This window comes from Gorilla gorilla, chromosome 2 (genome assembly GCF_029281585.2).
Source record: "Gorilla gorilla gorilla isolate KB3781 chromosome 2, NHGRI_mGorGor1-v2.1_pri, whole genome shotgun sequence".
NCBI lineage: Eukaryota > Metazoa > Chordata > Mammalia > Primates > Hominidae > Gorilla > Gorilla gorilla.
Genome location: NC_086017.1, coordinates 143,659,750 through 143,683,745, shown reverse-complemented (window position 1 = coordinate 143,683,745; position 23,996 = coordinate 143,659,750). Strand labels below are relative to the sequence as shown.

Genomic DNA, 23,996 nt, shown 5'->3' with positions numbered 1-23,996 from the left:
CAAGCACTGAAAATTGGACTCAATCACATTGGATTAAAAACAAATAACCTGTTTAAAAGTTGTAAAAATACTTTGGAAACCTGAGGATTTTTTCACTTACAAAAGTCACAGTTCATCATTAGCGAAAACAAAAGAAAAACTGCCTATAATTATGCCATTCAGGAATAATTACAGTTAACATATGGGTACAAATCTATCAATCCATTTATTTTGTTATACCAAAAATAGGATCTAGTGTCTTCATTTATTTTAATGTCTTTCAGTACTCTTTTTTTTTTTATAATTAAAGGATAATAGTAATCTGTTTAACTGATTTCTATAGTTTATCTAATTCTTTAGTGCTACATTCTTAGATTATTTCTCAATAATCCTTGCAAAAGAAGTTAAAGAGGTTGGGAGATCTATCATGTCATACTGATTTTTGTAATGCATCTATGTATGTACATAGATACACATACATGTATATGTGCATGTATGTATTTACTTTCAGGATTTTAACCCTGTGTCTGAATAAGCTATGGCTTACAATAAATAGCTTGAAATAGACTCTGGGTCTCCTATCTCCCAGTAGTCTGCCATTGTGAAACACCATTCCAACTTCACTCTCTTGTCCTGTCCCTTTGTGACTCAAGGTTGGTAAGAATTATGATAGGCTCCACAGCTGAGAAACAAAGTTAATTTGCCCTTGCAAAAACTGGACTTGTAGAACTGACATCATTAGCATCAATCCATTATAAAGTGAATTTCTTGCTTGAGAGAACAAACATATGAACGTTCTTAATTTTTAGGTTTCCTAGATCAATATTATTGTACTACTTTACTGCTTAAAGGATCTTGCACTATTGATTAAAACCCAGGCTACCTGTGAAGCACATACCTCAGTCACACTAGCCACAGCAAGTTTTCTAGCAACATAGGGTGTCAGCATGCCAGCTAAGCTTTTCCTTATGGTTGGATTTTCTGGAGTTGCTTGTTCTTCAGCCAAATACCCTCCAAGGCGACTCAGAGCATGGACACTCAGTTTGGCAAGGCTGTTTGCTACCTCCTGTTATAAAAAAAATTAAGTTGTTAAAGTAGATCTGTTATCTTACATAGGTAATACTATAATTTTACAGAATCACACTATATGGAACATATTTAAGGAGTAAAAAGTCAACCAACAAAAGGGTACAAGAGTACCTACCACTGAGGTAAACATCAGAAAGTTTATGTGTTGGGGCTTGTTTTTTATTTATAAGAAGGACCATGAGAATCTATGTACTAACTTATACCCAATGCAGTATATCTCACAGACAACTGGAAGAAGCACATTTGGTGGTAATGTGGGGAGTAGGGGATAGGTAGGCAGCCCTGCCTGCTAGCACACATTTACAATATGAGCAATAAATGAGAGCACATAGAAGAGACAGAAAAATATCTATAAAAATCAGACAAGTACTCAAGTGTTTAGGGGAGCTAGCCTCAACTGCCTGATGGTAACATTATATTGTCCTGTGTTACACAACCATAATTTTGCCATCATAAAGTTGACTCTGAGTAATTAAGAAAGTATTAAATTATGTCCAGTATATGCTATTGCAAATTCCCTTGCCTTGAATCCTTTAAGCATAAGCAATTACAACTAAAAGTTTTGTAAGTAAGTGATTAGGTTTAAAAAGCAAAAAACCTAATTTTCCTGAAAAACAATTTATCTCTGAGGACTCTGGATAGCAGCTTTGGTTTGCATTAGTTTAACACCAACCTATGGTTTGGGTTCAAATTCAATATTAAAGCAATGTTAAAGTTACCTGCTGGTTTGTTTCTTCACTTTTCTGAATGCCACTCTCTTCTAGTGTGTAATCATAATTAAACAGAAAACCAAGGAGATACCACAAAATTCCAGCCTGAAATAGGTGTGTCTGTAGCCAGAAATCCACAGCGAAAGAACTGACACATTCTACCCCAAGAGCAGCTACGCGGGGAATACTCTGAGAGAATAAAAATGAGAGCATTAGTTGTTACAGAGTTTAAAAAAAAAAAAAAAGCTCCCAAGAGGAACTGGTTGTGCATGTATGTCAAGCCAACCACGTTATTTTGTAAAATGTTTACCTCTTCTTACATTTTCAATTCCAATTTAAATCTGAATCCTATATCCTTTAAAGCCTAAAATTAAAAGTGACCTCATGACGAGATACCAGAATTACTACCTTTAAGGCTAATGTCAGAAGACTTGGGAATAGTTTCCTGTTTCACTTCTTGTATTTTTAATTTTTAAAAATAGTGACATGGCATCAATAGCAACTTACACGCTAGTGACCTTAAATGTAACGATATATTTTGTGCAGTTGTTAAAAGATTTATTTATGTCAGTTTCTATTCTGCAATCAAATACTTCTAAGGACATCAAGCAGATATAGCAGAGGAGATATTTTCATCAATTCCCTCACTTCTTGATACTTTAGTACTATATCAGCATCTCAATCCTGTTTTATTCAAGACAATTTTCACTCTGCCCAGTTATCTAAGACATTTCTCTCTCCCTCCCAGTCATCTATCTCATCTACCCACAGTCAACCTTCCTCAGCAGGTCTGGATTGGGAGGAAATAGTAAGTTCTCAGATCTCTAAAGCCTTTCCCACCAAGCAGTGCCGGAACTCTCCAGTTTTCAGGTTTTACATGGCCCTGTGTTTTTTTTTTCTTTTTTTTTTTTGAGACAGAGTCTCACTCTCTTGCCCAGGCTGGAGTGTAGTGGCACAGGCTACCTCTGAAGCATATATCTCAGTCACACTAGCCACAGCAAGTTTTCACACTAGCCACAGAAACATAGGGTGTCAGCATGCCAGCTAAACTTTTCCTTATGGTTGAATTTTCTGGAGTTGCTTGTTCTTTCAGCCAAATACTCAGCCTCCCGAATACCTGGGATTACAGGCGCATGCCATCATACCCAGCTAATTTTTGTATTTTTTTGTAGACAGGGTTCTGCAGTGTTGGCCAGGCTGGTCTCGAACTCCTGACCTCAAGTGATCTGCCAACCTCGGCTTGCCAAAGTGCTAGGATTACAGACGTGAGCCACCACACTGGGCTGGCCTTTTGCTTTTAATAGACTTATTTACTGCAGGCTTCTCTTTTCTCCCTACCACTCATTATAATGTTCAGACGGAACCCACTTCCCTTTAGATGTATCACTTTAGTCTTATTCTTTGTAGGCCAGCCTAGAAGCAAAGCCTCCATTTACAGCAAGGCTTCTGTGAAAAATGCTTTTAGAAATCCAAATAATTTTACTTACAAATAACTCTGGGAAAACAATGTGCTTATACATTAGGAACTGGCTAGTTGACAAAAAGACACTTTGCTGTCTGTATCTAGAAAGCATTAAAGATTAACCCTACCTTGCCAAAATATAGTACCCGACAGAGATCCTTGATGATGCTAGGCATTTCCGTGATCTTCTCTCGGCATTCCTCAAACTGAGCAGCCACACTATAGCATTTACTTATGTATCCACACACCTGCAGACAACACAACAGAGCAAAAAAACCAGTAGAGTCACATAGGCATTCCTTATTTAACACATAGAAATCAAACCAGCAGAGATTTGTGAATAATGCTTAATGGTATATACAATGCTCCAAAATTAAACAGAACGTCTTTACTAGATCACTAGTCTTTCTCATTAAGATTTCCTATAAATGCTGGGGTAGTTGGCAAACCACAGCTACTACAACCCATGGGCCAAACTGACCATGGTCTTTGTACTGCCAAAGAGCTAAGAATGCTTTTTAGATTTTTAAAGGGCTGTAAAAAAGTCACAAAAGAAAATGTAACAGAGACTGTATGAAGCCTGAAAGACTCATATATTTACTCCCTGGACCTTTATTTTAAAAGTTTGCTGGCCTCTGGATTAAGGTATTTTTGTATAGTTTATTAACATAGCAGAATATCACAATTCTATTTACACAACGGACTTCAAAATAGAGGATGGAACTCAACAGCCAGTACTTGTTTTATATTCTGAATTTTGCTGGCATAAGCAAAAGGTCAAATAGAAAGACACGCTCTACAAAGCTCTTAATGAACTCCTGATGAATTTCCTATCTTATAACCTTAAATGTTAAGCCAATTAAAATACTAGAGATAGGAGAGTGAGGGATGGAAGATATGTGAAACAAGAATGGCATTAAGCTGGGTAATGGAAACATATGGGTTCAATAAACTATTCTCTAAGAAAGAAAACGTAAGCCAACAGATCACAAGTGCTTTAGTGCAGTTTCTTAAAGTGTGATACACAGACCACCAGCATCAATGACACTTGGAAACTTGTTATAAAAACATACTCTCAGGCCACCACCCCAGACTCACTGAATCAGAAACTTGGGGTGGGGTGGAGCTCAGCAACCTACAGTTTAATGAGCCCTCCAGTTGATTCTCAGATATGTTAAAGTCTGAACCATTGAACTAGTGCACTTGGAACCACAGGTTTTAGCCTCACCTGTACTGACATGTCACTTGGTTTACTAGAACGAGTCAAGACAGCCACACAGCGACTAAATGCCTCTTGTAACACCTGCAGAGGAAGAAGTCAGCTATTAACTCTCCATTTTGACTTCAAGTCTGAAAGGCCTTTTCTAGCAGTAATAAAATATAAATAACCCTTTAATGTTAAATATTTGATACATAAATGTTTGATCAGCATTTGTTAAATAAATAGTAAACAAAGGACTCCTAAAAGTTTCTTTTTAAGCATTTCTAATAAGCTACTTTGTAAACAATATTACCATTATCGGTTTTGAACCCAATACTTTCCAACTCACATTATGAAATAAAGTCCATTTCTACCTTTAATTTGGTATAAGAATATGGAAAATATTGTGTTATCTGCTGAAATAAATTAAAGAATCTGCATTTGTACTTGCTAAATTCTTCACTGCCAAGAGTCATATAATGTGTGTAAACTGGCTTAAAAAGCACAAAGGTCACTCCGTATTACCTCTAGTCCATTCTCTCTTCTGAGCTCTTCAGCATTGAGGGCTGAACAGTTGACAGTATGGAAAGCTAGCTCTGTAGCCGCAGGCAACAATGGTGATTCTTTTGAGAAAAGGAGGTCATCTGAAGTTTCCATTGTTATAGTCCGAATAAGCATGGGGTATCCCGCATATTTATAAGGCTGTAAATCTGAAATAACCAATGGTTAGTGTTAGAAAAACAAAACAAAATTGATTATGTTGTGGTTTCAATTTTGACACCATGTTCAAGAATATGTTGCCTTAAAAAAATAAAAATGGGGCCAGGCATGGTGGCTCATGCCTGTAATCCCAGCACTTTGGGAGGCCAAGGTGGGTGGATCACGAGGTCAGGAGATTGAGGCCATCCTGGCTAACACAGTGAAACCCTTTCTCTACTAAAAACACAAAAAAGTTAGCCAGGTGTGGTGGCGGGCACCTGTAGTCCCAGCTACTTGGGAGGCTGAGGCAGGAGAAAGGTGTGAACCCGGGAGGCGGAGCTTGCAGTGAGTGGAGATCGCACCATTGCACTCCAGCCTGGGTGCCAGGGCGAGCCTCCGTCTCAAAAAACATAAAAATAAGATAAAATAAAATAAAATAAAACGTAAAAAAAAAGATAAAATATTTTATCTTAACATCTTAAATGCCTCCTAATTCCAGTTGATAAAAAAAGAAATTAAACCTACTATAAAATCCCTTGGATCCTTCCTTTCTAGTAAACTTGGTTGATTTTTCTAAAATGTTTCCACTAGAAAAATAACATTTTCTGGTAAATTAACTGCACTTGGTGTATAGTTTTGATCCTTTGCAGAATACCTACTTTCTATGCTGATCTTTGTAACTTTTCACCTCATCATAGACTGCAAGGTACAGCAAATGCACCAGAAATTCTATTAATATCAATTATATGCACATCTTTATAAAGAAAAAAGACTGAGAAGACATTTACATGACACTGAATATTTTATATTAAGTTTTCTGGATAACAAGTGCCCTTTTCTATTTTACCAGCTATCTTAAAGTTTTACCAGTATTTTCTTAAATTTGAAAATACTGAATACAATTTCTTACTAGAAGTACAAAACAGAAAGTTAACTTTTAAACTACATTTAGTTAATTCCATGTTTTAATAACCAAATTTAAAAGTGAAAGCTAGTAAACCTACATGCCTAATTACTCTGTTCTTTCCATCTTCTTTTTTCAATCTAACCTATTAGGCAAAGAGATGCAAATTAATTGGCTGTGACTTTAATTGGCTGTGACTTTAAAAGTATCTCTATAATTCCAATTGAAATCAGCATAAATCTTTTTGACTTCTGAGGCTGACCAATAATCTGCCTTAAAACTCATTTCTAAACTGGCTTTTAAAAAAGGGTCCCCTGGAACAGGTCCTAATTTTCCTTTAAAAGAAAAAAAAGTGACACATACGTAGTAAGAAAGAACAGTGAATAACTAAGTCCTGTCAGATCAGGACCTTCACCTCAGAGCTTCTTGGGTATAAACCCGTCTTGGGAAAAGTTAAAGATGACCTTGATAACAGAGAAACCAGGATGGGCCATAACTGTATCTTGTGACTAATAATTTAGTTATCAGCATTAAAAGACAACCAAGGGTTTTGAAAAAGGTTTCCAAACTCACTCTGATTAGTAAAAGCCATATAACTAAAATGTATTATAAACGTATTCTGCTAAACTCATGTAAAAGTAAATCAACTAATCACTGCTCTCTCTAATAATCCAACTGCTAGATCCTCAGGTTGTCCCCTCCAATACTTAAACTGCAACACCATCTCTTGTCTTTAGTTACACAACACTCTCCATGCTTATCTCAAATCCTGAAAGTCCTCTTCCTTCTCTCCCAACATACCACAGCAAATGGCTCTCCCACTTTGTGCTGTAAGTCAAGTTCAGTTCCCAAGCCATTGGGCATCTGCCATATTGAACCTAACCCCTCATCCCCAACAAAGGGGGATGTTTTGAACATACTCCTGGCTTTCTGACTGCTACTGTTAGGGCTACTGCAAATGGCTCCACAAACACTGGATAATCCTGTAATCTGAAATTACACCTATTTCATCTATACCAGTGTTCTTCAAACTGTCCCACAAGACTAGAGGGTCCTGAGAGCTACAATAGGAAATAGAACGTATGAGAAGTATATCATCATTTGAAAAGTTTCTACTGCTTTTAAAAAATCTGAATGCTCTTGGTGTTTTTAACCTTCAGAGGCTTTTAAAGTTATGATAGGCTTTCACATGCCGTTTAAGAAAACATGAAATGATCTTTAAATTCCAGATTCCATTCTATGTCTCATTTAACACATTTGCTGCTAAATGGCTAAGCACAAAAACTAACCAAGTAACTCCACAGAGCGAAGATGTCAGAAATGCAAAATACTGAAAAACATAGGTATGAAGGGAAAGATACAAAACAAATATTTGGGCCTTTCTTTAGAAAACTACATTTTCCTTTATTTAAAACATAATTCCAAGAGTCTTTTAAACAATAATTCTAAATCTATTAAATATGCCGTAGAAACAGGTAATATGGTATAGGGTTAGCTGTGATAACGTTAGCTGGAGGATAAATTAAAATCTGAGAACAGACATCTTACCTTCTTTATGACGGTTGAAGAGGATGCTCTGTGTTTTTAGAATTAAAATTATATTCTCTGGATCTGGCCCATCCACTATTTTTGCTGATTTGGTACATAAAAATTCATATGCTTTATTTACTTTTTCAAACATGTCCTGTATGTAACAGAAGATAATTTAATGTTAATTTGGAATGTCGCAAAATTCAACTTAAACAAGACATATGGTTTGCATTTTATCAGTAACTTTAGCTATTATTTTATTGTTTATATTAAGGTATTCATTCCAACTGTAATCTAGCTGGTATACTGTTAAGGTGAAATTTTTTTTTCAAATAGTTGTCTAATGATCTCAATAACATTTACTGAAAATTCTTCAAATAAGAATATTAAATGTATCCTTGAATACATCATGTTAAACTCATACATACTAGAGAGAGTTTGCGTCTATATAACAACAATTATGAGCTACTGTTTATTAAGCACTGTGCTAAATGCCATAATCTCACTTAATCCTCAAACAGCCATGTAAAGTGTGTACCATTATCATCCTCATTTTTTACATGAGGATGCTGCAACTTAGAGATAATAACCTGGTTACGGACACAAAATCAACCGGTGGCAGAGCTAAGAGGTACTCCTAACTCCATGCTCTTATACTGTTACACTGTATGTTCAGTTGATCTATATGTAGATTCTTGTGTCAGTATCATATTGTTTTACTATTGTAGCTTTATGAAGTGTTTTAATATCTGATAAGTCTTGCAATTTAAAAGATTTCAAAATTTCTTCCATTCTTATTTTTTCTCCTAGATGAATTTGAATATTAGGTTCTCAAAAAAACCCCTAGGGTTTTTATTAAAAATACCTTAAACATATAAAAGTCAGATCTTTTCAATGTCATGTCTTCTCATTCAGGAATACTGTCTCTGTTCTGTTTCCAGTGAAAACAGAAATCAGTGGAAATTATTCCAAGTTTCTAGCAATAGACTATCAGTCCTGGTTTTGGTGGTTCTTACGTGATTTCATCTTTTATGAAACATTATTGGATGAGGTGGCATCAGGGAATGATGATTTAAAATCTGAACTAAATTTTCTGTTTCTTCAGTTACAGTGATATGAAATTGGATGTCATTGGAAAAAATTACATAAATTGCCCAAAGCAATCTGAATAGCAATGGTATCACCTACAACCTACAAATGAATTAAGCTCCCCTGAATTCCTTATTTTCAACTATTCTTCCATTAGAGTTAATTCTCAAACAGACATGGATAAGGAGACACAATAAAACCTGTAAGTTACTAGTAATAAAGGCCACTCATCTGGTAAACTGAGGGAGCATCATTCATGCAGAAACTATGGGCATGTCGTTAGAAGTTTATTAAACATACACTGAGTATATATTATGAGGCAGATACTGGCATAGAAGGTAATATACTTTTCTCCAACTACATAATAATAGAGCAAGAGGAAGCCCAATGCCTGAATTCCAACAGCAGTACATACCCTCCCTTCTGGATTCTTATCAGGGTGGTACTTTTGTGCAAGTCTGAAGTAAGCTTTCCTAATCTTGCTCTCATCATGCCTGTTAAACAGGAAAATTGTTTTATGAGTATAGTAAGGCACAAGAAAAAATAATTTACAAAACCATCTAAAATGATATTTTAAGAATCTTACTAATATCAAGAATTGTATATGATTATATATTAGGCTTCAAATTAAACCCAGGAAGAATTAAGCTTTTTTTTTTTTTTTTTAACATGTTACCTTTACGGGTGAAAGAAAAAATCTAAAAGTTCCCTACCCATTCACTTCAAATTATAAAATTATATTTGAGTTGGAAGAACTACAAAATATATCTTTAAAAATCCAGTAACTTGTCAAAATGTCCAAAATGCCAATTTCAAATTCTATAATTCTAAGTTATTATATCAGTCTTGCCAAAATATACAGTTTTAGTCTATACTTAAGTTTTCAAACCATTTTTCCATAACATAGTCTACTATAAAACTTCACTGATAAACAAGATAAATCTGCATTCTTTCATAATCTGTCATTTGGTGTCCTAGGCATATTGCTATCAAATCTCTTCCACATGCATAATACAAATTACAAAAGGAAGAGGAAAAATGAACATGTGAATGGCTACCATGTGTCAGATATGGTGCCAGATACTCTGCATACATTTTTCCAATTAATAGAGAAATGAATGTACCAGCAAGAAGTGGAGGATACAATTTGGCTACTAAGTTTGCAATAAATGAAAGTCACACAGATATAGTTCCATATGGTTATTTCCAAGGTGTATATATCAAAGTATAGGCAAAAGATTTTAAAATGATTGATTTAAATATAACTTAGTCTTTGATACTGGTACTTTAAGGTGGGACAGACATTTGCTATTGTACTGAAAACAACTCACGGTCCCTGTCCTTGAGGCAGATTAAGCACTTCATAAGCATCATCTATTGACATCATAGGTGGCTTCTTTTCTACTTCTTTCTTCCAGGCATCAAGGGTATCTTTTAGAAGCTTAACCTTAAAGACAAAAGATTAAAATTTATATCAAAGTAAAACTATTTCAGAGTATAATTTTTAAGTTATAGAATTATTGTGCTGTATTTATTTAAATGGATACTTTTAGCTGTCCAATTAACAGCTTTCTGAAATACAAATAACCAAAATCACCTGAGCACTGCTGTATAGTTGGGCAGAGCAAGGTATTTGTTACAAGGCAATATTCCTCTATTTAAAAAATTTTTTAAATCCTCTGCCAATTTGTGTTATATATTAGGCTTCAAATTAAACCCAGGAAGAATTAAGATTTATTTTTTTTTTTTACACGTTATCTTTACGGGTGAAAGATAAAACCTAAAAGTTTTAATTTTTAAAGTGTCCAGAAACCACGAAAGACGTCAAAATTAGATGATACACTGTAGTAAGAAAGCAAGCAGTATATTGTGGTGTGCTTCTCAAGGTGATCTAACATAATTATGGGCATGCTAGCATTCAAACAAATGTAACGGATAGAGAACACAAGGGAATCTGGTTAGCAAATGGGAAAAAAAAAGCTCTAATATTTATTGCCTGCCTATGTGCCAAGGAGCTAGGTACTTTACAGACTATCAAATTTAATTCTTGTCTAAAATTTGATCAATAAATAAAAACACTGAGATTCTAAGAGCTAGCTGCATGTTTCCCAGTTTAGTGGTAGAGCTGGATTAAAACCTAGGTCTGACTAAAAAGCCTGTATCTAGTATCTCATGTTGAATCCTGAATAAGTACCAGAGTCTACCTGCCTTTTTTTGGTCACTGCATTGTAAAGAGGCAGTGACTTACAGTACAAATGGCAATTATTCTGAAATCTTTTAGATGGTAATAATGGTATAAGTTCCACCACAGTAACAGAACAACATGGGCACAGGTGCCCACAGATACACAAAACTCAGGTTAGGGGGGTCCCAAGGGCCCTCTGGACAGGCCAACAGTGTATATACTGTTTACAATTGAGCAGGTCGCACTCATTGCCTCTTATGCGTGCCAGGAATTATGCTTATGTGAATTCTTAATAATCTTCATAAACACCACCAGATAGCTGCTATTATTACCAATATTTTAGAGATGAGAACTGAAGTTTAGACAAATCAAGCAATGTACTGAATATTAAAGTTATTAAATATTAATGGCCCAGCTGAAACTCAATCCCAGACTGGCTAACTCCAACATCTGTGAGCTTAATCAACCTGCTATAAAGACAAGCTTCCACCAAGGTATTATAGTATATAATACTATATATACATAATTATGTTATCTGCATGAAGTTTGTTTTGTCTTTGCCACAAAAGATCAAGATTGCAATATTCTTCAATACTCCCTTAAAAAATTATCTTTCAGTGTGAGATCTACCCAAATATAATGAACTATACTCAGAGTCACACAGTGCTTAGTGCTTAAGAAGGAATACTTAAGAAGGCTATTATCCATCTTACTGCAGGAGGACAAAATACCCAGAAGTGTTTAGAGGCTATTTTTATGGCTTAAGGTGGCACAAATTAAACTGCTGACTTACCGGGTCTTTAATTGGCCAATCTGGAAACCGGAGTGTATCACACAGTTGTTTGAGGTAATAAATATTACAAAATAGTTCATTTTCGAGTTGTGGATAGTTGATTACAGGAATGGGGCAATACTGATAAAGGGCTCTTGTGTTACTCTGAAGACGAGGTGTGAAATCCGCGAGATGGGCAGCAATCTTCTCTATCATGAGGCGCCTACAATCATAAAAACCTCCATTCAAGCTTTATGAGGTATTATTTTAAAGAGAAGGTTGAGATACATAATCATGCAAGACAGTTACATGAATCATCTATAGAATAACTCAATGATTATCCTAAAATGAGAGCTTTTAAATATGGTACTTTGGGCATTTTATTGTATAAACATGGAAAAAACTTATCTATGATACTCATCTGTAAAGAAGATCATAGAGAAAAGGGCTGATAATCCCAGTCCTTCCTATTAAAAAATCAGCCATTAGAAGGGCAAATGGTATAGCATCTGAATGCATGAGGGTGTAGCTAGGAAACTGAAACTTGCTATTATCCAAAGAAGCTCACTAGATGGTATTTATTTCAATTAACTTACTGTAGTCTAGGATCTGGCCTCAGCTAAGCAGAAACTTATCAGCATATAGAGCAATTCGTCTTTTAGATGGGGCCTTATATTTGCCAATTTCAGGAGAAAAATATTACACAGAAGAACTGTGTTGCTAATTTATTAATATTCTTACATATTTTTTCCCAATGAAAAATATGACTGCCATACAGAATATATTCAAATTGGTGGCTAACACATGCCAAGCCTATAGGTCAAGAAGTCAAATGATAACAAGCAGGTGACATGGAGTGTGTGCAGTCTGACGAGGATCAGTAATTGACATAGAAGATCTAATGCTATCTAGCTAAGGGAATTGAGGGGTTCTCCAAAAAGAGATAGCCTTGACACTGGAAATATGAAGTATCAAGTCTTTTCTGAACAGAAACTGGCTGGGCACTGTTATCTGCTTCTGAGCCTTTCCTTTTTCTGTGTTTCCACAGGTTTCTCCTATGGCATTCCCCGCCAACAAAGACATACCTTAGGAATGCTAACCTCCAGATTAAGGACAAAAGGTGTTGGTAAGGGAGCCCACATTCTAGAATAATTTCGGGTATCTCTGTTCTGATTCATCGATCCAAATTATGTGGGCATAGCTTTTAATTAGTGGGCGTATAGTCCTACTTCCAAATACCCAGAGGTATGTCTTGATTTTACCCCAATTCCCTATATATATATTATCAGTTCATTACCTAAAACCTTACGAGTTCTATAAACTGATTTAAGAAGTACCAGTGGTTGCTAGGCCCTACCATTATATAAAGCTCTATTAAGGTAATAGCAATTTTGTCAAATCTTATTAGAATAGAGAAAACCTTAAGGCCTTATCAAAATCCATCATTTGATTTGGCATCAATGATTACTGTCATTTTAGATTATAAACCTATTGAAAACATTTCTTTTAACAGAAGTCAAAGCAGATGGCGAGCAGCAAAGACTTAATTATAAAATACAAATCAATCAGTCAACTGGTTATTTACCTCATTTCACTGCTCCAGATTGCTTCTGGAGTATCAAATTCTCCTAGAAAAATCTCAGAAAACTTTTCAGGTTCATAATTTTCTAAGTAACAAACCATTGCTTCAGGTAGAATGTGCCCAAGTATACTTCTCTGAAAAATATCTTGTCCTTTTGTCTTCAAAACAAAACAAAACAAAAGGTAGTCAAAAACACTAAAGTTAACTTTCAATTTTCTAATAAATGATTTATGGTTAGAGAACACTTTAAGAAAAGAACACAATTGGAAAAAATTGCTTTTATGCTTTGGGAATGTAGATGGAAACACAGCAAAATGTGAAGTGGAAGGTATCTGGTACAAACTGGCTTGGCATGAGCTCTAAGGCAGAACCAACAGCCTCTGGCCCTGCAGCAGTCTTAGCTTTAAGTGTCACAAGCTGCCAATATTATTTAGGACGACTGGCCTTTGACCATGTGTAACAGTAATGGATAACAGAAGGAATATCCCAAGAAGATTTACATCAATTATCCTGCATTATATTGTTGGCTGTAGGTCCCACCTGTACTTGCTTCTGTTTTCAAAAATAAGTTCAGAAGATCATTAAGAGCCTGTCCTCATAAAATGTAGCTAGCATTTAGATGGAGAATTTCTACTTAAAGTAATTATAATTAACTGCTTTGAGAAGTCCATATCCTCTGGCAGGCCAAATGGAGTCAGGATAACGATCATACTAAATTTTAAACTCATTTCTTTACTCAATGGAAATAAAATCCCAAGGGCTAGCTAGGATTTATACAAATAAACGCTTTTCTTATTTCCTTCTAGGCAAATTTAAGACATTTTACTTCTCCAGGATAAAACAAAGAGACAAGGGAAAAAACCCAAACATTGTTTTATCATGTGGTGCAAAGACAAATTAGAAGATGAATATTTTCAGGCTTTCTGCTAATAAGAGTAACAAATTCACTATCTGTTAAACTTTTGGGTAAAGAATTGCTAGTTGTATTCTTCAATACTATTATTTGGTAATTCATACATCCAGACTTGTGCTATAAACACTGTTTTACTATAATTATTCAAAATACTGTTAGCTGAAATGATACAAATCATTTCTAATAAATTTGGAAAAAATTACAACATGCATAATGGCACAGAAATAAAGGAAGAAAAAGAATGCCCAAATGTCTAATACTACATTAAGGTACTATCATTAGAGACTTTTTTAACTTGTTTATATTCTCATTTTCTATTTGTAAAAAGCTGTGGAAATTATGCTGCCACGGGCATCTTTAATATTAGACAAATGGGTCACTTTCTAGGGCTTCACTGGCTGCTCTATAAAACATATAATTTAGTGTCTATTGTCAAGGTGGTGCAACATTCCTTGGTTAGTCTTCTCAACAGTGGTCTGGTTTTGGTTTCTTATTCTGCTTGATATGATCCAAAAAAATGTCCACGCTCCATGAAAAGCTGAACTTATTTCAAAACACCCTTCAGTTTCATTTTAACAATAAATATCTCTTTGTAAAATGTAGGCATTAAGTTTAGATTGTCAAAACTACCTAAATAAGTCTTTTTTTTTTTTTTTTAATTCCCAGCTTAACCCCACAGTAAAATGAAAGCATGTGAAACATGGAGCAGCTTCAAAAAAGAAACCTAGCACTTCTGCCACTTTGGGATCTGAACAAAAAGGCTGAAGTCTTCCTGAATCTTAGCTGACGATGTAAGACGCAGGTATATAATGAATTATTTACAAAAATCACTAATCTAAACTTTATACAAAGAGAACAACTTATATTCATGGAGGTGTCAGGCTATAGTTCATAGCTGCAATTTCAATATTAAGTCTAATGAGTCAGCAACATTTATTTTCCTTTAAAAATATTAACTTAGACTTTATATGTGCAAGGTACCACAAACAATGTAAGAACAGAATAAAACAATACCTACCCTCAAGTACTTATAATCTAGTAAACATAATACACAGCTCAGGAAACTTTATAGTGCCAAAACAGCTTACCCAGGGTTAAGTATTCAGAGGATTAACCTGGCTTACCTCTTCTGACTTGAAAGCCTGTTTGGTATGTGTGTATTTCAAAAATCTAGAAAGAAAAATGAATTATCTATCAGATATAGAAACCAATTTAGTTTTTGTAACCTTAGTTTTCTAAAGACTAGATCTTTATAGCTAAATAAAACTCACAAATGGCAACTCACATAAATCCATATTCCCAAATTATTGAATTTCTGAATAAGGCAAGAACTTAAATGAACTAGAAAGATTTTTAAAGTGTAGTCATATTAAAGCTATGTGACAATATAAAAAAATTATTAAGCTTTAAGAAAGCAAAATGTGAAACTGCATGTACAATATGAATATAGTTAAATACATACTTAAATACTAGATAATACATTCTTATGCTAGATGTGGTATAGTGGTACAATTCTGAGTAATTTTCCCCCATTCTTCTACTTTCCAACTCTTTAGACATGTACCTAAATAGCCTTTACAATTATAATTTTAATAAAAGCAATAAAGGTACTCACAAAGAATTCAATTAAATCAGTCCATATAAAATTCAAATAATACTTTTAAATAGATTACCCTTAAAGTTCTTACCGAGCAACAGGAAGCACATTGGAACCTGTGTACATCATGATAAAGAAAAATACTCCACTCAGATAAAGGCGGGGTAACTGTGGGTTATCTTGCATGATATGGTATAACAAAATAGCAACCTTCTCAACAAGGATAGGGTCAAAGGTCAGCAGTAGCTGAAAAAAAATTAAAATGTTTTTATTGGGTTGTAAAAAACCTGCATCATCACTTTAGGTTTTTTATCTCATATGCTGAGGTTATAGCTCCTTATGTAAATTATAAAATAAAAACCCATGGGAGTCAGTAAGCTCATCTACCAGACCCACAACAGATTTGAAAAATGATTCATTCTACAACATTTAATGCAGAAAATCAATTGAGAATTGATCAAAATGTATTCAGAAAAGCCCAAACATGCCTGAAGCTAGTTTTGTCATAACGTTACAGGTAACATTGCTTCTTGTGCAAGAATCTTCCTAAAAAGACTTCTCGGTTTGTTTCAACTCAGCTGAGCTGACACAAGAATCCCCTGAAGGCTTCTTGAGAACTCAAGGAGCACAGCAGAAAATAATGATCAATGAAACAGCCTAAAAGGTAGATCCAGAAGTGCAGGTAACAGGCAAGAGGGTAAACAAGTATCAGGTAGTACATCTGCTACCAGGAAGTACCAAAAGATGTGGCCTCTAGAAATTTGAGCTAGAAATACTGAAGGGAATTTCTGGGATTACTCTAATAAATCTGAGCTAATTAAAAACCATACAGAATTGCTATGAATAAACTTTTGATAAACATTTAATAAGTTTTATCTACGAAGCTTAATAAAGGTGTCGTTCCAATTTTCTATAAAACACTTGCCTCCAATGAATCCTCAATTCGGGGTCAAATGCTCCCAGTAAAAAAAAAAAAAAAAAAAAAAAAAAATTACAGCCAGGCATGGTGGCTCACGCCTGTAATCCCAGCACTTTGGGGGCCTGAGGCGGGCAGATCACAAGGTCAGGAGTTCAAGACCAGCCTGGCCAACATGGTGAAACCCCGTCTCTACTAAAAGTACAAAAAATTAGCCGGGCATGGTGGCAGGTGCCTGTAATCCCAGCTACTCGGGAGGCTGAGGCAGGAGAATTGCTTAAACCCGGGAGGCGGAGGTTGCAGTGAGCAGAGATTGAGCCACTGCACTCCAACCTGGGCGACAGAGTAAAACTCCGTCTCAAAAAATAAATAAATAAAATTAATTAATTAATTTACAATAAAGAGAGTAAGTAGCTCAGATTAGGAGGCCAAAGTTCTATACTCATATGTGAGACTAAACAGCTATGTGTCTTTTAAGTAAACAACTTAAATTTCTCTATGCTTTGGTGTCTTATCTATTCCACAAGGAATTTAGATTAAGCGTTTCATACTATTACATATTTTAAAAAGGAAACATACAGTCATATAGAATTTTCCCTAGTGTTAATGGCAGTAGTTCAAGACTTGACATTACGGAAATTAGTGGCAAACACACACACAAGCACGCACACACACCCAACCACCCACCGTATTTCAATTTGTCACTATACTAGAAAACCTAGAACATTTATTCAGCACACACACAGACACACACCTAGAGTATTTCAAACTATCACTATACTAGAAAACCTAGAACGTTTACTCACTGTATCTTGGATTACTCTAAAAATTCTGAAGCTCTATCAGATGGTAAAAATGATGACTGCTCTTAAAGTCAAATGAAGTACAGATATCCCTTTCCAACCGATGAAGATAACATTCCCAGAAACTACTATAGCCACCTAACTGTGCTTTGGCATGATTCAGGTCTCCCAGAATAGAAAAAATTAAAAGAAAAACAAAAGTAACTTCTTAAAAATAATTTTTGAACTCAATATAAAAAAATAGGAGTCACACACTGTTCGAAGCTAGATTTATCAATACAAGTATCTTTAATCACTTTGTTCAGATATTACTGAACATTTTTGGTTAATTAAAAGAAAGCCTCCCTCCCCCAAGCTTCATGTTATGCTGAGCACATTTCTTAAAAGTTTTTTAATCATCCCTTCCTAGACTGAAATTTAATGCCATTTGTATTTACTTTTTCCTTTCAGTTTCGTAAGACTTAGAAAAATGGGAGCGGTTCATCTTCTGGGTGTGGTGTTTTATCCGCATGTTGAGAGGGTCTATCAGGGAGAAAAAATTCCTCTCTTTGCATCACCTCACATATGCAGCCACATGGCCCCACAGGGAAGGGGATGTGGTAATAGTTTAGAGCCCTCAATAATTGCAGTGCTTTTTCACTGAAGGATATGAATGGAAATGTCCACAAAAGAAAAGCACAGAAATGTTAAAATGTGAGTATGCTTAAATAACAGAAATTGGCAAAAAAAAAAAAAAAAAAACAAAGGATAGGGCATTACTGTATTTAGAAGTCTTTTTCAGCATCAATGACTTACATAGGCATTTAGGTAGTAAATAAGTGAATGTAAAAATATATAAACTGAGTTAACTCTTCTTTCCCATTGCAGACCAATGTACAACTGAAAGGTACAAATGGCACAAGTCACTGGCATACAACTTAATAGAAACATTTGCCTGAAATGTCTAGGACCTGACTTATTTGGGTTTAATGTTAATCTGAAGTTTAAATAGCTTAATTCCAAAAAAAGCAGAATAACGCAAAAGAAAAAGATATTTTGGTGTATCCTAGATTAATACCAACTCAATGCTTTGAATCATTGGTATCAATGAAAACATAACTAAGAATAGTCAAAATCTACGGCAGAAGCTAGTGAGACTGCTGTGATTACTTCTTAAGATATGAACCACCAAGTCCACCCCTGTGGCCTGCTGGTGTACCTCCCAGTAGTCTTAACAACATCAACATACACCACAAACTGGAATAAATCACTTTTCAGATATTAAAGTGGTGTGATTTTAAAAACAGGTAATAAACAAAACTCTTTTAGCACAATTCTGGAATCTAGAAACTTCTCATGTTTAGGCTCAATCTTCCACAGCATATTCAGCAACTCAAGAGTAAGTGAAATAGCTGGGTGCAGTGGCTCATGCCTGTAATCCCAGCACTTTAGGAGGCCAAGGTGGATGGATCATTTGAGGCCAGGAGTTTGAGAACAGCCTGGTCAACATGGCGAAACCCCTGCTCTACTAAAAATACAAACAAAGTAGCTGGGTGTGGTGGCACATGCCTGTAATCCCAGCTACTGGGGAGGCTGAGCCAAGAGAATCATCTGAACATGGGAGGCGAAGGTTGGATTGGGTCAAGATCCTGCCACTGCACTTCAGCCTGGGCAACAGAGCAAGACTGTCTCAAAAAAAAAAAATAAAAAATAAAAAATTAAGTAAAATGAATGTAATTCAAAGTACAGGCCTTTTTCTTTTCTTTTTGAGACAAAGTCTTGCTCTGTTGCCCAGGCTGGAGTGCAGTGGCATGATCACAGCTCACTGCAGCCTCAAACTCCTGGGATCAAACAATCCTCCCACCTCAGCCTCCCGAGGGGCAGGGACTACAGACATGTGCCATCATGCCTGGCGGCCATTTACTTTATTTATTTATTTATTTATTTATTTATTGTAGAGATGGGGTCTTCCTATGTTGACCAAAGTGGTCTCGAACTCCTTGACTCAAGCAACCCTCCCGCCTCAGCCTCCCAAAGTGCTGGGATTGGAGGTGTGAGACTCCACACCTGGCCTATTTAGGCTTTTTGAAAATGGAATAGACTGCAACAAAACAAAGACTGGTACTGATAATAAAATTAAGAGAAAATGATTCTTAAAATTGCTCCTAGTTTGATTACATAACTCACCTGAATAATATGGGGAAGGCAAGTGCTATCTGATAGCAGTCTTTTCACTTTGGGTAGAGGCCGAATGATGGCATTGTCTTGATCCCTAGAAAACATTTTCTCACGTCAACATTTAACATATTTATTAAAATTTGTATGTTCAGAGCATACGACATTCTACTAGGCATGAAGCAGGTTACCTTACTTTTTTGTTAATGAAGACTAAGCTCTCATACAGCTGGGAACATGATTAGGTATTTTGGTTTAAATCTATTTGGCTGCTTAATATGACTTCATTTCCTTCCATAAGATTTCCTTGAAAAACAGTACCCTAGAAGAGCCAAAGACTCTTATTTATTATTTAATTGATTAAACTTGGTGTTGTCCAACACACTGTCAGTGGGTATTTTCCCCCAAAGGGCTTATCAAACTTTGTTACATAAATTTAAACCTTGATTTAACCATGTTTGGTATTTTCCAAGTATAGATTTAATTTTAATGCTACCTTATTTCTAAATACTAACTGTATAATTTTGAGTCCAACTGGAACCATGAAAACTTCAAGTGTTTTAAAATGTTACAGTTTCTCAGTAATTTCCATCACAAGATATCTTTAGTACAGTAATGAATCAAAATGATTTATATGTAATTATTTCATAAAGATTAAAAAGTTACATGCAAGTGTTATACTTATGACTTGGAGAACAAATTCTCACCTTCACTGGTCAAGTGGGGCAAGACGTGGGCCTACACTTGCCTTCTATAGCAGAAATAGCTAGCGTGTCAGATCAACAGCTGGCATTCACCACTGTCTATGGACTGCAGTATGTGTAATTCAAAACATTAACACCAATACACATAAATTATAAAATTGTTACTATTGTAAGTCTCAGTTTTGTAACATTATTTGACATCTCCCAGAGAAAGTTGCTTTTTTAGCAACTTTATTAATATAATTTGCAAATTCTTTATATCTGTTTCAAAAAATTCCAAAGGTCAAAACAGCATTCCTCCAAGGCCATAAATAGGACATCTTTGCTTTAAAACACCAGACTGATTCTATGCTGTTACTAAGGAAGCATATCAATTATCCATGGAAACATTCAATTACATTTTACCTGCTTGGAAAATATCCACACATTGTGATCAACATATTCAATATAAGGGTAGCAAGGTCAGTTTCATTCAGGACAGCCTGTCCACTGGCTAAGAGACACCACTTAAGCTGGGGTATGGACTGAAGTGGTCGCCATCCATCCATGCCTTGAGCCCAGCATCTGGTTTTTGCATTTAACATTCCTTTGGTCCACAATTCTTGCATCTAATGGATGGAAGGCATTATTACAGACAAAATAAAATGAAAAACCTCACTAATGTTTTCTACTTTATAGTAAATACATACTAAATTATGAAACAAACATGTAAGTACACTATTTTAGAAAAAATAAGTTTTGTTGACAGGCCTTTAGGAACCCAAATTTGGTTAATACAAAAAAAAAAAAAAAACTCACCACCTGGCCAACCTGCAGAGCATAAAGAATACTGGAAAGAGTAAAAATGACAGGTGGAGTGCTAAATAATCAAATTATACTAGAGCAGAACGGTTGGTCCTCCATAAAACTATCTTTGCCCAATTCGAAATGAGCCTGGGAGGCTGAAGATCAGAGGCAGGATCAAGTATCAAGATAAAGAGGAAAACTGTCCTTAGCTCTTGGACTGAATAATTTTCAATGAATTTTAGACTGCATATTAAAACTTACTTATTCATACCATATAGAAACATTATAGTTTGACGTAAGTACTAAGATGGCTTTTTTTTTTTTCTTTTTTGGAGATAGGTTCTCGCTATTCATTGCCCAGGCTGGATTGCAGTGGTGTGATCATGGCTTACTGCAGTCTCAACCTCCTGGACTCAAGCGATCCTCCCACCTCAGCCTCTCAAGCAGCTGACACTATAAGCATGCACCACCGTGCTTAGCTAATTATTTTTTATTTTAACAAAGATAGTCTCTTGCTATGTTGCCCAGGCTGGTCTTGAACTCCTGGCTTCAAGCGATCCTCCCACAGTGCTGGAATTACAGGTGTAAGCCACTACACCCAGCCAGAAATTATTACATAAAAATCACTAAAAACCTGAGTGCTACCTCCATAACAACAGCTTTTAGACAAGGTTTGAAGGCATAATTTTATATGTATGTTTGGTTCTCCATTTTTCATGTGGAAACTGAGTTGCAGGGCCCTTGGAGCTAATAACAGGAATTTAAATGACAGCTTTAAAATACTCCACACCTCTGTAAGTGCTAAGCAGGAGGGCATAAGAAATGCTGAGACCTTCACCAAAAGTATCTCCAAGATACATACCTCATGAAATCCATACGGGCCACTCCTTTCTTTGTCTGCGTTGCCAAAATACCATTCCTTTTCACTCTCTCTCTTCATATCTGGAGCAGCTTCAATTACATTGCTCTAAGTTTAAAAAAGATTTAAATTATTTTCCAAGGCAGAAATCTAAAAGACCAGATGTCGTAAAACAAAGTTGCACAGCAGTACTTTGGAGGGGTTTATATCCCTTTAAAAGTTAACCTGAAAGTTTAAGTGACCTTATTTTAAGATTTCAGAGTTTAGGACAAAATGCCTAACCTAACAGTCCAAAAAAACTATTTCCTTATTGATATATATTTGAAGTAAATGGTTTCTTAAGTTCACACTCAGCAATCTAAGCTAAATTCAGTGACATCTACATTCCCCATGGTCATTAATAAATACCGAGGACACTAACATTTTAGTAGCAAAGAATATTGCAAATAGTTATGTAAATAGATACGTATCATTAATCTTAAGCAACAATGCTCAAAATATTAAAGTTATTTTGGGGGAAAAACTCACTCCAACTAAGAGTTCCAATAAGTATCTGAGATCAAAGCATTAAAATGCTAACAGTAAAGTTAGTTTTCAGTGGTTTTATATAGTCTCAATTTAATATCTATTACCCTTACTACAAATTCTTACAATGTTCTCTATCAATGTTTTACAAGAATCTAGGTTAAAATTTTTATGTAGTTGGGTTATTTTATCACAACATGGTTATGTTCTTTGTCTTTCTTTTTTGAGACAGGGTCTTACTTTGTTACCTAGCCTGGAGTGCAATGACACAAAAATGACTCACTGCAGCCTTGACTTCCCAGGCTCATGTAATCCTCCTGCCTTAGCCCCTCAAGTAGCTGGGACTACAGGTGTGTGCCACCACATCTGGCTTTTTGTTTTTGTCAAGACAGGTTTTGCCAATTTGCTTAGGCTGGTCTTGAACTCCTGAGTTCAAGTGATCCTCCCACCTCAGCCTCCCAAAGTGCTGGGATTACCAGTGTGAGCCACTGTGCCTGGCCTGTTCTTTTTCTTACAATCACCTTCCTTGAGAATGAAATAACATGTTTTTAAATACTGCCATAATTATCAGCTTTCAGTTAGACTCATATAGAGAGGTACAGCAAAGTTGTTATGAGCATATAGACTTCTGGGTCTTAACTCTAGCTCTGCCACTTATCAGGTGACCTTGGGCAAGATAGCCTCTGTGTTCCTTAGTTTCCTCATCTGTAAAATGTGGATAGTAACCACCTCAAAGGGCTGTTGGGGGATTCAAAAAGTTAATGTATTGTATGTGTACCAGAACAGTACCTGTTGTAATGGTATATAACAGAATACGCCATATACTAAATACTCAAATAGCACTTTCGGTCACAATTCACACGAAATCTAACATGACACATCTCCTTACATCAGGAAATTAAAACACCAAAAACATCAAATGAGCTAAGGACAGATTCTTCTGTAAGTTAAGTATCAGTCCTCTTGGCTGGTATCAATAAGGTCTCCAGACTCCTTTAAGGCAAAGCATATTCTTACTGCTTGCCAATGTTAAAAGTACTATTTACATATCTAATAAATTCAATTTATATCCTAAAAGTCACATTGCCTCAAGATAAGCCATATTAGAGATACAGTTACTTTAATTGACAAAATAAGACTCAATCGTTACTGTCCATTTTGGATTGTTCTTACAGTGGTTTCACATCTTCTGTGTGAAATCTCTGAGAACTAGTACTACTGTAATTACTGGAGAAATAAGTGTGTGACCACATATTTTCAGATTTCTATGATTCTTTTGCCTCTAAAATTATACTCAAAGAATGTTAAATTTGTAAAACGTAAACAAGGATACGTACTTGCAGTGGTACTGTAGCTCGGCTTACATGGAGATGTGCAAGGGTAAGCAAGTCCACAAGGATTCTTATTCCATTTGAATCCATGAGATCCTTAACATTTTTCTGCAAGAGGAAAACATTGTTTTCGTAATCTAAACATTTTTCATAACCTAAAACCTATCCCAATAGTACCTTTCCCAATAGGTACTACCACCTACAAG

General features: G+C 35.5%; 1 protein-coding gene across 2 annotated transcripts in view; it reads right to left on the bottom strand.

The window, feature by feature from the left end:
* The window catches only part of DNAJC13 (DnaJ heat shock protein family (Hsp40) member C13), a 125,522-nt gene that overhangs the window by 35,128 nt on the left and 66,398 nt on the right, over positions 1-23,996 (bottom strand). For both annotated transcript variants that reach the window (XR_008678520.2, XM_031009469.3), the window contains exons 26-41: positions 23,797-23,898; positions 21,938-22,042; positions 20,695-20,897; positions 19,598-19,682; positions 15,804-15,958; positions 15,240-15,285; positions 13,206-13,360; positions 11,642-11,843; positions 9,995-10,110; positions 9,079-9,157; positions 7,593-7,728; positions 4,967-5,151; positions 4,469-4,543; positions 3,369-3,488; positions 1,788-1,967; positions 878-1,045 (exon numbers count right to left, since the gene is read on the bottom strand). Coding sequence is in view for 1 of the 2 variants with exons in the window: in XM_031009469.3 (XP_030865329.3) it covers positions 878-1,045; positions 1,788-1,967; positions 3,369-3,488; positions 4,469-4,543; positions 4,967-5,151; positions 7,593-7,728; positions 9,079-9,157; positions 9,995-10,110; positions 11,642-11,843; positions 13,206-13,360; positions 15,240-15,285; positions 15,804-15,958; positions 19,598-19,682; positions 20,695-20,897; positions 21,938-22,042; positions 23,797-23,898 (2,112 nt within the window). In the remaining variant the exon portion in view is untranslated. The remainder of the gene's footprint in view (positions 1-877; positions 1,046-1,787; positions 1,968-3,368; positions 3,489-4,468; positions 4,544-4,966; positions 5,152-7,592; positions 7,729-9,078; positions 9,158-9,994; positions 10,111-11,641; positions 11,844-13,205; positions 13,361-15,239; positions 15,286-15,803; positions 15,959-19,597; positions 19,683-20,694; positions 20,898-21,937; positions 22,043-23,796; positions 23,899-23,996) is intronic.